Source organism: Alligator mississippiensis, chromosome 14 (genome assembly GCF_030867095.1).
Source record: "Alligator mississippiensis isolate rAllMis1 chromosome 14, rAllMis1, whole genome shotgun sequence".
NCBI lineage: Eukaryota > Metazoa > Chordata > Crocodylia > Alligatoridae > Alligator > Alligator mississippiensis.
In genome coordinates this window covers 11,459,826-11,474,200 of record NC_081837.1, presented here as the reverse complement: position 1 = coordinate 11,474,200, position 14,375 = coordinate 11,459,826, and the positions used below count along the sequence as shown (strand labels likewise).

General features: G+C 42.9%; 1 protein-coding gene across 11 annotated transcripts in view; it reads left to right on the top strand.

Annotated features, from left to right (window-relative positions):
* AUTS2 (activator of transcription and developmental regulator AUTS2) overlaps positions 1 to 14,375 on the top strand; it is a 984,419-nt gene that overhangs the window by 676,618 nt on the left and 293,426 nt on the right. For all 11 annotated transcript variants that reach the window (XM_019493307.2, XM_019493306.2, XM_014608106.3 and 8 more), the window contains one exon: positions 5,056 to 5,085. In XM_019493307.2, coding sequence (XP_019348852.1) covers positions 5,056 to 5,085 — 30 coding nt within the window. The remainder of the gene's footprint in view (positions 1 to 5,055; positions 5,086 to 14,375) is intronic.

Here is a 14,375-nt window from a genome sequence, read left to right as displayed (position 1 = left end):
CAGAGAGCAAGCAAGAGGGAGCTTGACTTTGTATCCTAGTGGTCAACTGCAAGGAAAGAGTGCTTGGGCACCAGAAGAACCCGGCTTTCAGGATTAGTTCTGTTCTTGAGCCGGTGGCTTGTTTAATGTAAAAGACATGCACGGTCCTGGGAGTCAGGCTCCCTCTTGCTGGTTTTCTTGGCCCCGGGAATCTTGTTGTAAGATTCTTCTTGGCCCATGAATCTTGTAACTTTGGCTAGTAATTAGGGTACTTTTCTGGGAAGTGGGAGATGATGGTTTGCATTTCTTCAAGCTAAAGAGGCCTAGAACCCAGATCTCCCACTCGACCAAGTACTAAACACTTGACCAAAAGGTAGGCAGGATCAGAAAAGTGCGGTGGCTGCTGCACTTTCTGCTGAGCTCAGTGCTGCTGACGTGCCTCAGGCGTGCTCTGAACAAGCGTGCTGAATCCGGCCCTTCCAGGCACCGAGGCAGTGTCAATGCTGCTCTGCCTTATATCTGCACTGTAGAGTAGGAGAAAGGTGCCTAGCTCAGGCCACATACTCTCAAACTTATGTATAGGCTTACGTTTGGTCCCCTTGCAAACTTGGAGGCCCAAAAATGTAATTGCTGATTGGATTCAGGCACCTGGGTTTCATAGGCAGTGAAATTTGGAGTTTTTGGGATCCCTTTTTTAGACTTCGGCACCTAGAAGCTGCCTCAGGACCCTTTCAGAGCTTATCCTAAATCTTTTGTCCAAGGTCAAATGTGAAGGCAGGGTCAGATCCAAGGGAGAAAACACAGCTGGCACAGCCCGCAGCTCTTATCCTGATTATTAAACCCGATCCTTTCCATGTTACTGTCATGTCTAAGTAATCTGTGCAAACAGGCTGGTCAGTTCTTTAATCAAGAGGTGGGGAAGCTGGGTGTTTAATGACACGGGAGAAAGCCATTCAGCATTACAGTTCAGCGTGCTCCAGCTCAAAAACACACTTGTATTACATGAAAATTTAAACTGAATACAACGTATGAATCCTCTTCCTCTCCCCAGCCTGCCCCTCTCTTTTTTCTTTCTGAACGCTTGCCCGTAAAACTCTGCTGTCGGAACGGATGCGTTCCACAGGACCGTGGTCTCCTTCCTCGTTCCTTGTCAACAAAACCTCTTTATGAGTGAAAAAGACGCCTTGTGTATGCAGGACTTCTGGCATTTTACACAGTGTATTAGGAGCCAGGCTAGGCAAACGTTAGGAGCTGTTTGCTGAGTGCATTTATTGCCTTTGCATAATTTATGAGCTGGAGGGGTTTGACCATCATTCGTCTCTGCCAGAGGCTGGCACTCAGGGCTCTGGAGGATGGAGCTGTAAATTGGATGGTGTGCTCCTGCTGAGCTCACGGCAAAGTCCCCAGGTCAGTATGGGAATTTAATACCAGGAATGGAACTGTTTTCTCAGAGCGCCATGTGGGCCTCAGTGCAGCAGAGGCTGTTTTGGCAGACGCAGCGACTGGCCAAATCGCGAAGCTGTCAGTCACCAGGCATGTTGCGAAGGGAGCCTGAGCATTTTTAATCGGCTTGGCATCCGTACTGCTTCCATAATGGACACCAGTAGGTCTCAGTCCTTCGCCATATGCTTAACTCTGGAGACAAGGTGCTTCTGGGTATAGCAGTAATTATTTGATGTAGAATTAAGCGGACCTTGAAATTAGAACTGGACTGTCGGAAAGCAGGAGGCTTAACACTTTGATGGAAATAACTGTTCCCACGGATATAGTTCTGTGCGCTTTCTCTGCAGATTCTCTGGATTGTAGGTGAACGTTGTGCTGGGAAATTCAGATGTCATTGATTACTTTACAGCTGAAGCTGCGAGAGTGTGGAAAAACACCCTTGGCAAGCGTTCTCCTCCTGCAAGCGCTCCCACCCAGTAACAAAACAAACTAAAAACCTCCCTAAACCATCTCCAAACCTGCGAGCCTGGGGAAACTTAATGGCAATGAAGAAATCTCGTTGTTATCATGCATTCTTAGCATCCATTTTGTGATGCCTGTTTTCTTCATGTGTAAGGTGGCAGTGCAGGCACGTGGCTGGAGTCTGTCCCCGGCTCTGTACACGGACAGTTGAGTGCTCTTGTGCAAGCCGTTCCTTCCATTCTTTATGCCTAGGTCTCTTAATCTGTAAAATGGGAATAGCAATACTACTTTTGTAAACCACTTTATGTTCATGGATGCACAGTGGAAATACATTTTTGCAGATTTGCAAACTTAAGGCCATAGCCTACAAGCACACACACCCCTAATTTCCACACGGGTATGGTCACACTGAACTCAATAGGTGTAAATGCATATCTGCAATACCAGTTCCAAAACTTGCCTGGGACCAAGTTGAAATGAAAACACGTTATCCCTCCTACTAGCATAAAATGCTACTTTTACTTTTGTCAGTCAAATACCCTTTTTGAAGGTTTGCTCTTTGCTTGAGGTTTACAAGTTTTGATCTAAAACCCCATCTTATCAGCATGATCTGGCTGGTCTTTTTGTAGTGTCGCAGTCACGGGAAGTATCCAGGTGCGATCTACAGCTGGATAAATCATTCATAATGGATAATTTGTTCAAGGAATTTCTCCTCTGTTCCTGGTTGGGAATTATCTGTAAACAGATGGCAGTTTTTGCTAATTTATCCTTTGTTTTAAATTATTTGCTAGTTTGCTGTGAATAATTCTCTACCTTAGCTTGTTTGTGAGGAACTCTTTGGTGTAAAGAGGGTAAATCAAGTGGCTCCAGTGATCCTTCTTTCTGTAAAAAAAAAAAAAAAAAAAAGAAAGAAGAGAAGCCCAATGAAAGGGAACTATTTAGAGCAGTTAAGGCTTCTTTTTTTATACCGCAACACATAATTGATCTTTTGAACCCTTAAAAAAAAGATTAATTACTTAGCTGGGTAAAAAGAGTGTATGTAGTTCTTTTAAATAGGATAATATATATGAGGGACATAACTCCTTAAGCTTTAGGGCATATGCCAAATATTACCAGCATGGGTTAGGAAGAAGCTAGCCTGTTATTGCATAATCCTCCAAGATGGTAGTCTTACTGTTTGAAGCATCTGCGAGTAGCTGCTCTAAAAGATGGGTTACTGGGTTACGGCGGTTTGTCTGTTCCTTTCTCCAGCTCAGAAACTTCTGCCTGTCCTTCGCTTGCACAGCTGTGACTTGCCAGTAGAGGCTTGGTGGACGGGGCTCAGATCTCAGGGCTAGATTGACTCTGCTCCCGCTGGGTAACGGGCAGGCCCACCACCGTCTCAGTTGCAGTGAGACCAGAGCGAACTGGGGAAGCAGCTTTCCTGGGACTCTCCAGTCTCATGGAAAATGATGCAGCGGCTTTGCGCTGAGAGCGGGCTGTCGGGCGGAGCTGCCACAGCTCCACAAAACCACGCTGCTTCCCCGGAGCGCTCTGGTCTCATCAAGCTGCCGTGGCTCCACGCTGAGAGCAGGGGTTAAAGCCTGGTGGCCCCATCCTCAGTGCAGAGCCACTGGGCCATTTGGAGGGCGACCAGAGAGACCCGGGGAAGCAGCTTCCCTAGGGCTCTCTGGTTTCACCGAAATTCATCCCCCTGTGCTGCCCCTGACTGGGCTTCCAGCCAGCCGGGTATCACCTGTGCTCTGAGGAGCCTGATCCTGATTCCTCCCCCATTTCCACCCCGCATTGCTGTCAGCGGGAGCAGAGCGGGTTTGGGTGGCAGCGGGAGGCACCATGGCCATTGGGCGCTCTAGGGCTGCAATGTTTGCTCCATTTTCAGGGCTGGTCGTCTGCTACAGGGAGGTTCAGGGGCTTCAGGCACCTGCCAACCGTGGCTGCTGCTGGGGGAGCCAATGGCCAGACCCTGTGCAACCTTGCAGAGCGCGGGGTCAGCGGGAACCAGCCTCAGGCTGCTGCCACCAAGCTGCACCCTGCTCCAGCCACCCAGCCCTGCTGGGGCATGTGTCCACCAGGTCCTGTGGGCACAGGGGACACGCTGCAACAGAGCACAAGGCTGGGTGCAAGTTCAACCATGGGTCAGCAGGAGGGGTGAGCACCAGCCTACTGCTCCATGGAGGCACCACAGCCTGAGTCTGGCCCAGGCATTCAAAGCGGTGAGCCAGTTTTGGAGGCACTGCAACCACCAGGCACTCTTCAGAGCTGTGGTGCTGGCTCTACCTGGTGGGAGCTGCAGGACAGAGGCGCCGTGCCCAGCCCCACTGCATCCCGGTGTCCCCACTTGCCCTGACTCGGGGCACTGCATTCTGGGATGCTGGAGGACTTCAGTTTGGGCAGAATAGCTGTCTGGAGAGGCCACACCTTAATGGAACAGGAGCAAAATTAGGCAGACTAGAGATGATCCTACCCTGAAGTGGCGTGACTTTAAGCTGAATAATGAGTGCTTTAAGCCACTTAAAAGGTGTTAACATGAAGTCAATCCAGGGCTTAAAAACTCCAGAAGCCGCCTAAAATGACTGTGCCACAAGGCCCTTAATTTGACACATTCTTAGTGTCACGTGATCTGCCGTGAGCATCTATGAGTGATGGCACAAAGTTAGGCACCTACAATAAGTAACAATAGATTTGTAAATGTGTACGCTCTGCAAAGAACAAGTGCTATCTAAGCTCTTTCCGTGTCTGCCCTCTGGAAAAACTTTTGAAGGAGGCAACATGCTATGTATCAGATGAAGAACCAGCTAATAATACTTTTCCCTCTCTGTGATCTGATGTTGGTTGCTATCTGTCCTCACGTAAAACTAACTTCCCTGCATGTAAATTAGTGGTTTAGGAGAATAGACTGTATATTGCAAATGGTTTTGTTGAATCATGATAATATTGCAGTGGAAACAGAACTACAAATGTATTAGCTTTAAGTGCAAACTCTCCTTAAAATGGGGGAAAAAGCCTTGTCATGCAATAAACACGTTTTCTTTCTAAAGGAATTTGGAATTAAAGCCTTATGGAGCATCTGCGTGGCAAACATCTGGGGAGTGTTGTTCATATTTTTTTTTCCTATTTTCCTTTGGAAAGGTTTCTCTTACCCATATTTCTCTTCTTTTTTTTCTGTTTCAGTGTGACAGCGACAGTGATCAGGAAGAGAAGGTAAGATGGGGAACATTTGTCTCCTGTACAGTTCTGTGCTGGCAGGGCACAGAAAGATCTTCCTGGACCTGTACTCCTACGTTTCTATTACTTATATAAATTTTGTGTTAAGGACTGATCCAGTGCATGCTGTAGTCAAGGGAAAGTCTTGTATTGCCTTTAATGGGTTTGGAATCAGAAATGGAAGGAAAAATCTTTTTCAAGACCAGTTATAGGCAACTATTCCTCTAATTTTGCAATATACCTGATGTATCTACACAAGACGCTAACAGCAGGGTAGCCTGATAATACTGCGCAGTAGCGCGTCACAGCACAAACCGTCCTAATACATACTGCACAGTATTATTAGTCTACTGCAAAGTAGCATCACTAAAAAGGCATTCACCAGCTCTATTGCACAGTAACTCCAGGTACTGCACATTTATTTAGTGCTTGATTATAGAAGTACTAAATTATTTGTGCAGTAACAGCCGCACTTTAATGAGCATATAGATACACCCTCTAATAAAAGGATTGTGTGTGCAATCTGTGAAAGCCATTTTGACTTCCACCCTTTTATATACCCATGTTTACCCTTGGGAAGTGCCTTTTTGACAGTACAGGGGCATACATTTATAAAGACTCATCTTTTTACTTTTAAACAGGCATTTATCCACACAGTTGCTGATTTCAAAGGTTCACATATATGGGTCTGCAGGTCAAGGTCAAGTTTGGGGTTAGTTTTGTTTTAATCAACATTTGGAAACTGTGCTTGAAGTCTGATCAATACTTTCTGTTACTAAATCTACCCTACGAGTCTAGGTTTTTCTCTGCAGGAGAGAGTGGGGAGGGTGTTGTGCTGAAGGAATGGTAGGGAAGAAGTGATCTATAAAGCTATTTATTGTTAATGCTACTAATGGCTAGGGTACCTATATCCATGTATTTTAATATATCCGCTTATATTTTTCTATGCCATGAACAGTCGAATGTGTAATGTTCTTGCCTGTCAAAAACAAAATAGGCATTGTGGGAAAAAATTGTTTAAAAATGTTATCTCTGGGTTGAGTTCTACAATTTGTAGGTGGATGTTGGATGGCACCCAAACTCCACAGACATTTTCTTTGACAGTTTTCACTGCTTTCTCCTGTTCCTTTCCTTGCCTTGATACATTTTGGGGAAGAATGTGGGGAAATTGGTTTCATGGGATCGCTTTACAATACTTGGAGGTTGGTGATTAGCTCCAAGTAAACCAAGAAAGAAGAAGGCGCACCTCGATGTATTGTGGACTCCCCAGGGAAATGATGGACTGCAGAGCTCACATTTGATAAAATCCATCAGTGATATATTTGTGTAGGAAGAAGAAATCAAGGAAATTCCTACCCTAAGCTTTTCAATGGCCAAATCTGCCCTTTAGTTTTCAGTAACTTTCCAAATCAAGAATATGTTTGGAGGGTTTGTTTTTTTTCCCCTCATGGTTTTCATAATAATTTGCTAACTATATTAAGCTGCCCTGTTTACTTTGAACTGCAGCATGAGTCCATTAGTGATTTCCCTTCTGTAGGGGAACTAATCACTGGAGTTAATCAGAGTGTGACAACAGAGAAGTGTGGTTTTGTTGGGTTCTTGTACAGAATATTAACTCACACTTTTAGATATGAATTTCTGTTGCATTGCTGTTCAAATCTACCCTGTTTAGTGATTATTTGTTTTCAGGATGTTCCATATGCAGACGATAAACACGACTCAGCTGAGCACTACGAGTCTAATTTCCTGCCGCTCCTCTATTCACAGAGCTTACCTAGGCCAGATTTCATAATGCTTTTCTTTAAGAGCACCTAATGCATAAAGACAAACCAGGCAGTTTTTCGGTACATTGTATTGCTAGTTAAGAGACATTTAATCGATGCTGCATTGGACAGAGACCTGCAATGGCACCTTGTGCTTCATCTCAGTAGTTCTGCAGAGAGAATTTGAAATCCAAACTGAGATATGAACTGGACAATTGGTGTCTTGTCTTTCTTTATAACGGGGTAAGATATAAGCTCACATCCAAGCATCCCTGACAATTCAAGGCAGCTAGATCCCTGAATCAAACCTAGCTTTGAATTTTACAGCAGAGGCCCAATTCTGACAGAAAGCTGCTAAACCTGGAGTATTTATTCAGCCCATACTGGCAGCCTAGGCAGAGATCTAAGTGCCTTGTTCTGCTGTTAATTTGAATTCAGCATATGTAGCCTGTTATAAAATGCGAGACATCATCATTTGAGCAGGTCAAGCATATTCAGATGAAGACAAATGGTGCTTATTTGATTTTCTTAAAATCAGGAAATGAAAAAAGTGCTCTCTGGAGAAATCATGTTCTGCCTGACTTAGATGATAGACCAAGGCATGTACCCCAGATAAGAACAGGCGCTCGTCTTGCGGTTTTTATCTCTGAAGGACGGTCGGGACTGTCAGCTCGCTGACATGTGCATTATCCATGTCATTTTAAACAAAGTGACCTGTAGAAAAGTGCACTCTGCCGTGACATGATAATGGGCTGTTGGATGACAGGTAAAGTACACACTATAAAGGAGGCCGTGCATTATTCCTTTGTTTAACTGACAAGTGGAAACTTCTTTTCTCCAGACAGGCGGGATCTTTTAGATCTTTATCAATAGAACCAATGAAGATTTTGAAACTCTGTTTAAAAAAAATAAATAAATGAAATTTTAGGACCAAAAGTCCTCTGAGCAAAACATGCCGAGACAGCAGAGGGTACATTGTTTGTAAGGACCTGACCTTGCAAGATGCTGACCATCCCCTGAGAGATGCTGAGCAGCCTCAGTTCTCCTTGATGACATTGGAATTGAGGACATTCAGCACCTTGAAATAGTAGAGACTAAAAGAGCCTTGATCAAAATCTCTCATTTGACTTTGGGCCCTGTGTTTGCCCTAATTATATAATGTAAATATAAATATGAAATAAGTTCTGCTTGCCCCTTGATGAATATATTTTATAAGTCTATAATTATTCTCCAACACTCTGTCACTAAGTGTCCAACACTTCGGTGACATATGTCAAGGCAGAAATTTCTTCTCTATGGGAGCCGCAGTCTTCTGTTACGTATCTCTGCAGAATATTTCTCCAGATGCCTGCTAGTTAGAAATATTGAAAGAAGGTAACTTTGTTTTACGTTGGGGTTCTCAAGGGCAGACTCATGTTGGTTTCTAATGCTTACCAGAAATCAGTATCATTTGGCTAGTCGAAGTGATGTGTTGAAGGATGGATAGGTGTGGGTATCTGCATTTGTGTGTGTTAGGGGAAATAAAGCAAGCATTCTGATATAGAGAGACCCTGTAAGCCAGGAACATATGCCAGTCGGTTAGAGTCAAAAACAGTGAGTCAGCATAGTGCTAGATGTGCGGCGGAGCATAAGAAGTTAAAGGTTGGTGGATTCCAATATGGTCGTACGTGTCCTGGTGAAAAAAGGGAACCTAGTCAGTAGAGGAAGAATGATGCTGACATCCATATGGAGACTAAGGTCTGGTTATAAAAAAAAAAAAAGAAAAAAAAGAAGAGAAGTTCTTTACTTTATGTGGTCAGTATCCTCTTTCCCTATTTTAATGTGTATCAGGCTACGCACGAATAATTACCGATATTTGATCTGTGCTAGGTGGTGGCTGTAATTCCAGCCCACCCTTCCAAGCCTTTATTTGGGACCTGCCAGAAAGAAACATTTTCTGTCTCTGAAACTATCCTAGCTTGAGACATTTCTGTAAAGCAATGGTTCTCAGCCTTTTTAGACTCAAGGCACCTCTGCTGAGACTCGAGGCACCCCTCAGAAAATGCCAGCTCTTAGCTTTCAATTATTTCTTGACTACAGAAAAGTGATAGAGCCATTCTTCTGTTGCAAACAACCCAGAAAAACCTCACCAAGTGTTTTTGACATTATGGATTCCTATTGGATATCTGGTTTTATTTTGTAACTCGCACACATGTGTTTGCAGACCTTACAGAGCTGATATTGTGCAGCACCTGGGGGATACCCTTATAATAAGCATCTTGCACACCCCCTGGATGCTACAGCACTGTAGGAGGTGACAATCACTGCTCTTGTGGCTTCTCGGGAAGAAATAAGGATATTTAACTGCAAAATGCAGCCCCTGCTTAGTACAACCGTAGCTAAGGCCCATGCATTGTCTTTTAAATGGGATGTTTCTGGGCTGCATGGTTTATCCATAGATATATGATGTTTTATTCCAGTATGATGTGCAAGGTCTCAGGCCAGAGAACTCCAGCTGTGATTTTCATCTAGGTATAACGTTTCAAAAATTAACAGGTTGTATGTACGTGTTCGGAGAAAAAGCATCAAAATCTGAATGACTAATACTTGGAAGAGATGTCATTTAGTGTCCTGGGAAACCTTCAGCAAATATTTCTGGGGAAGTTTATTGAACCAAAAATCATAGGTCCCAGATGAATTTTGGGTTTTCTCTATTCAAAAGCCTGTCACTCTGCTAGTCTGTGCAGGTTTCTGGAGCTGATGATCTAAAATTAGGGCAACCCATTGCACAGTTGACAGATTTAAGTTCAACTGTGTTTTCCTCCGATATGAAGATATAATTTTAAAAATTATACCTAAGGTAATTATTAGAGCAAAAACTATTGATGCAAGTAATTAGTTCTTTTTCTCTAAATGAAGGGAGCATCCTGATACATGAAGACAAGCGTTAATGGCTTAGATAAGAAACCAAATTAAGGACTAAGGCAGGGTTTTAGCCACCTTCACTATTGCCTCACCATATTATTTAATTGGAGCAATATCTGAGGTTCTTTAGTAGAATTGACCCGGTTCTTTCTTGGGAAAATATCTCATTGGCCATGAGGGATTTTTTCAAGTTATTTAAATTAGATTCAGGAGCAAAATTGTCTGCATCTACAGGATTTTTATCTAAATTTTATAGGGGAACAGTGGGTTGCCCAATTAAAACATAAGTCACCATAGTTAACTGTTTAATCACATGCATACCCCAGTGATACTCAAAGAATTGTTCTTTGCTATTGATGACAACTTTCTGGAGTCCCAGTAATCTGTATTCAGGAACAGATCATTCAATATGTTGTTGATGACTACTGATGGCTGTGATCCAAAACCAATGAGACCAATGGTCCCATTGAGTTGTTGGCTTTGGGTCAGATCTATTGTGGGGCAGGAAGGGGGGCAACTAAGTTCATAAAAGCTCCTGCTTAAGGCATTATCCACAGGATTGTTGTAAGGCAACATATTCCCACATCCAGTTCTGTTATCGAATGTGATTATCCACCTGCTGACGCCTCACCTTGAAGTAGCATATTATTTGTGAGGCTTAAGAATTTCTCTCTTGAGACCCATTGTAGGCACCGTACAAGCTGTGAAAAATCATCTGCAGAATGCTATTTTTACATCAAAATGTTTTTAATGATAAAGCTAACACATTTGGTTACGTATACGACAGCTACGAACATGAGACTATGGTGTGAAAAAGATAATAAATCAGCATAGCACAATCAGTTAAAAAAGAAAATGTGTGTGGACCATGGACTCTTTCAAAACATCATCCCAAAGCCGGCAAACAAGAATTTAGCCGAATCATCTTCCAAATGGTGTGCGCTTCTCTGTGTATATACGCACGTACCATTTTTTTCTGCCTTTGGGAAAATATTTTGAAACAGTATATGATCATGCACATTTTTCAGCTGGAATGCATATACATACTACAATATTTGGGAGTTAAATTTGGCATGTTCGTAGTATTTCCCATTCGAAATGCAGTACAGAGAATACCTAATAAAATGCCGCCATGCATTTATAGCACATTACATTAATGATTCCCACTGTATATTCTAATGTTCTAAACTAATAAATGCTAGACTTTGATATTACTGTTGTCCATTTATTTCCAGTCCTCAGCCCCTGTGTCTTTTCCTCCATAACACTGCTTAGGTACCATTAAAGAGACAGTTCGAGGTGAGAGCTTGTGTGGATCTTTGTTGCAAAGTATTCTTATTAAGGTCCAGAGAATATTTGGCGTTTTCCTTGTGTTTCTGCACCTCTTTGTTCTAGTATCATTGAAATACAGCAACCAACATTGCTTTCCAAGGCATTTCTGGTGCAACAGGAAAGCTCACAATGTTCCTAGCTCAATGTTGCAGGTCCACACGGTTTGTGTGGTTGTCAGAATTGGGGAGGGGACCACGTGCAAAATGGATTTCCATCCTTCTGAATAAGCCACGATCAAGCATTGTGGTTGCTTCCTGAATGCATAATGAGCTGACTCCTTTTTGGCTGTCAAGGTTTTGAGCTGCTTGGTCGCATTTCTTGACTCTAACTAAGTAGAACTGCATCTCTCATGCCGCTCAGTATTGCTCATTGGACATAGTCCACTTCTAGTGCTCTTTCTCCATTTAAGGCGCAGAAACTCATTCCTTCTTTCTAAAAAAAAATAAAATAAATAAACCACTTTCAAGTGCACTTTCAAAACCAAGACTAGGCTAATCAGCTGTTTGGCGCAGGGCTTTGCTGTGCAGATTCTGTTGCCAGTAATAAAAGGGCTGCTGCAAACAGATTAACTAGTGCTGAAATGGCATGACAGCGGCCTTCGCTACCTGCATAAATGAGGGGGAGTCTTTTTCACCCTCGTGTTGGCTGCTGCTGAAGTTTTTGCTACCACAGGAAGAGGCTTGGATAGAAATTTGTGGCCGTATGTTTTTCCTTTAGCAGAAAAGAAAAGAAAAAAGATTAGGTTTCTTAGTGTAGCCTATGAATGAGGAGTAGCTATCTAGCTAGCAGCCTAACTGTAGCAGGGTAAGTTTTTATCTGGTCACTAGAGCATCATAATAGCTGCACTTCTACTGTATATGTGCACAACATCAGGCAGCTTGGGAACCCAATCTCACTTTAGGCCTTTAGGCACTACTGAATTATAAATGATACATAACAATTGTATCCCCCGAGTCTTTGCATAGAAGGAGCACTTTGCACTTGATCTTCCCCCTGTTACATGGGAATCCTTTTACTTGGGATATGCAGCTCAAGCGCTGCTGCAGTGTTATGCAGCTTGTGGTGGTCCACCAGTTGCAGCTGGTGAAATAGAGCATAGGCCTTTTATGGGGATCATCCTGGGCTCCTGAGGGTCACTGAGCACGTGCCAGGCAAAGGGAGATGAGCCCCATAGACTGTTCTGTAGGGAAGCATTCCCTTGCCCGGTAAGGGTGCATTTCCTTGAGGGAGTCCTGGAGGAGATGTTGTCCCTAAAACCACGGTTTTTACTGTGACAGGGGACTAACCAGGACTAACTTAAGTGATTGCACAATGCTCAGTATGGAGTTTACTTATCAAAGTAACCTACAGCTCAGTTCAATGTGCTGACTTCCTTTGAAAATATGGTGGCTTACACTAGCAGATAAGCCGAAATGAGAGGGGGACTTGATTAAGTTCATAGGGTAAGGCAACCAAGCTGGATACAGGACCCAGTTTTTATTGCTAGACCATGCTCTCTTGTCATAGGATAGCTATGCCTTATAATTCACCATGCTCTTATTTCAGACCAGAGTAAGAATGAGGAGGAAATTTCTCAGAAAATAATTTCACAGCATTATTCTGGGACGGTTCCTGCACAGCTGAGATGGTTCTTACCCATGAGAGAGATGCTGTGTATTTGTACAGGTGGTGTCTTTTTAGCTTTGGAAAGTACCTTCCTATAAACTTGCCCTGAGGGTGAGCAATCACCCAAACATTACTTGGTAGCAGTGCCCAGGCAATCGCAAAGTACTCCTTACTGTTTAAGACTCATTAGGAGGAAAGATAAGGCTCTTTTTCAGTCATTTGATGTGCCACATAGAGGGTCCCGACAGCCAGAGAAGTAATGAAATCAGTACCAAGCGTGTTCGTGTTAAAAGATTATGCATTTGCCACTAAGGGAAGAGAACATGTTGTTTACAGGCTTGAGTACGTGCTCTCTGGGCTGATTGTGCCATGGTGCTCTCTCAGCCAATGATTTGTCCTGTCCTTTATCATCTGTGTCACTCGGCAGCACGTTGTCATAGGTAACGTATCACCTCCCTCCCCCATTTCCCCTTTCCTTTTTTTGTACCCATTTCGTGTAGAAAATTTGTATTTACTTTGGGAGTGTAATTTGTTCCTCATGGATAATATGACCCTTAGCGGAGCTGGATCATGGGTTAGTTGAAGTGATATTTTCCGCTAATGGTAGTCGTACATCATTGCTGTCAGCTCGGGTTAGGAGGCAAGCACATTACAGCTCCATTTTACCTCTGCAGGCATCTGGGATTATTTGCCATAACTGAGTATGACATGACCGCACTACAGAGTGCATTAAAATTTTACTAGCTTCTCAGGCAAGTTCCTTGGCTCCAGCCTATGCTTCAGGCAGGCGTAATGATGGATACCTCTAAGGTCCTGACTTCCTGCACCAAGGATACTCAATGTCAACGGCCCAAACAGGTTTTACTCTCCCCAGGGCTTTAGAGCATCTTCTGGCAGTTGAGTAAACAATCAAAAAATGAACCACAAGGAGGCTGGCATGGATGCCACAGAAAACTTCCCCGAGACATAAGGCGTTTCACATGCAACATTGAATGTCATGGAATATATTTCTTTTAAAATAATGATGCATTATTATATCGAATTTTAAAATACAGGCATGATGTACATGCATGCTAGATATGACGCTTATGAAAATGGGAATATTGGCCGTGAATATGTATATATGTATATTTACACACACACACACACATACGTGTGCATATATATAAAATCAGACTAATACATACATTGGATTGCATACGTTATATATATTTATGTGTATGTGTGTACCTTGTATAGTTGCTATGCATTACATGCATATATAAAATACGTAATGTGCAGATACATCCTCTTCTCTGTGCATATTGCATGGTAGTATATACATAGCACGTAAATGTAAGCAAATATGTTATATGCTTGTATACATACGTGTACTGACATATTATATAGGTTTGTCTGTGTTCGTATAAGCAGTTTTAAGTTTGCAGGTTTAATTTAAGTAACCAGGGTGGCTAATGTCATATCCCAGAACACTGAATGATTCACATCTCCTGAAACATGTAATATTACGTTCGCATGAAACAGTGTTTATCGAACCCTTGGGGGACATTGACTCTTTTTTTTAGTTTGTGCATGTCTATGATTCAGTATTATGGATAATAAAAAGTAATACTTTACATCACTGCAACCATAAAGTAACCTCCCTCACATCCTTAGGGATGTTGTTTTTTCCTTTTTCTTTTC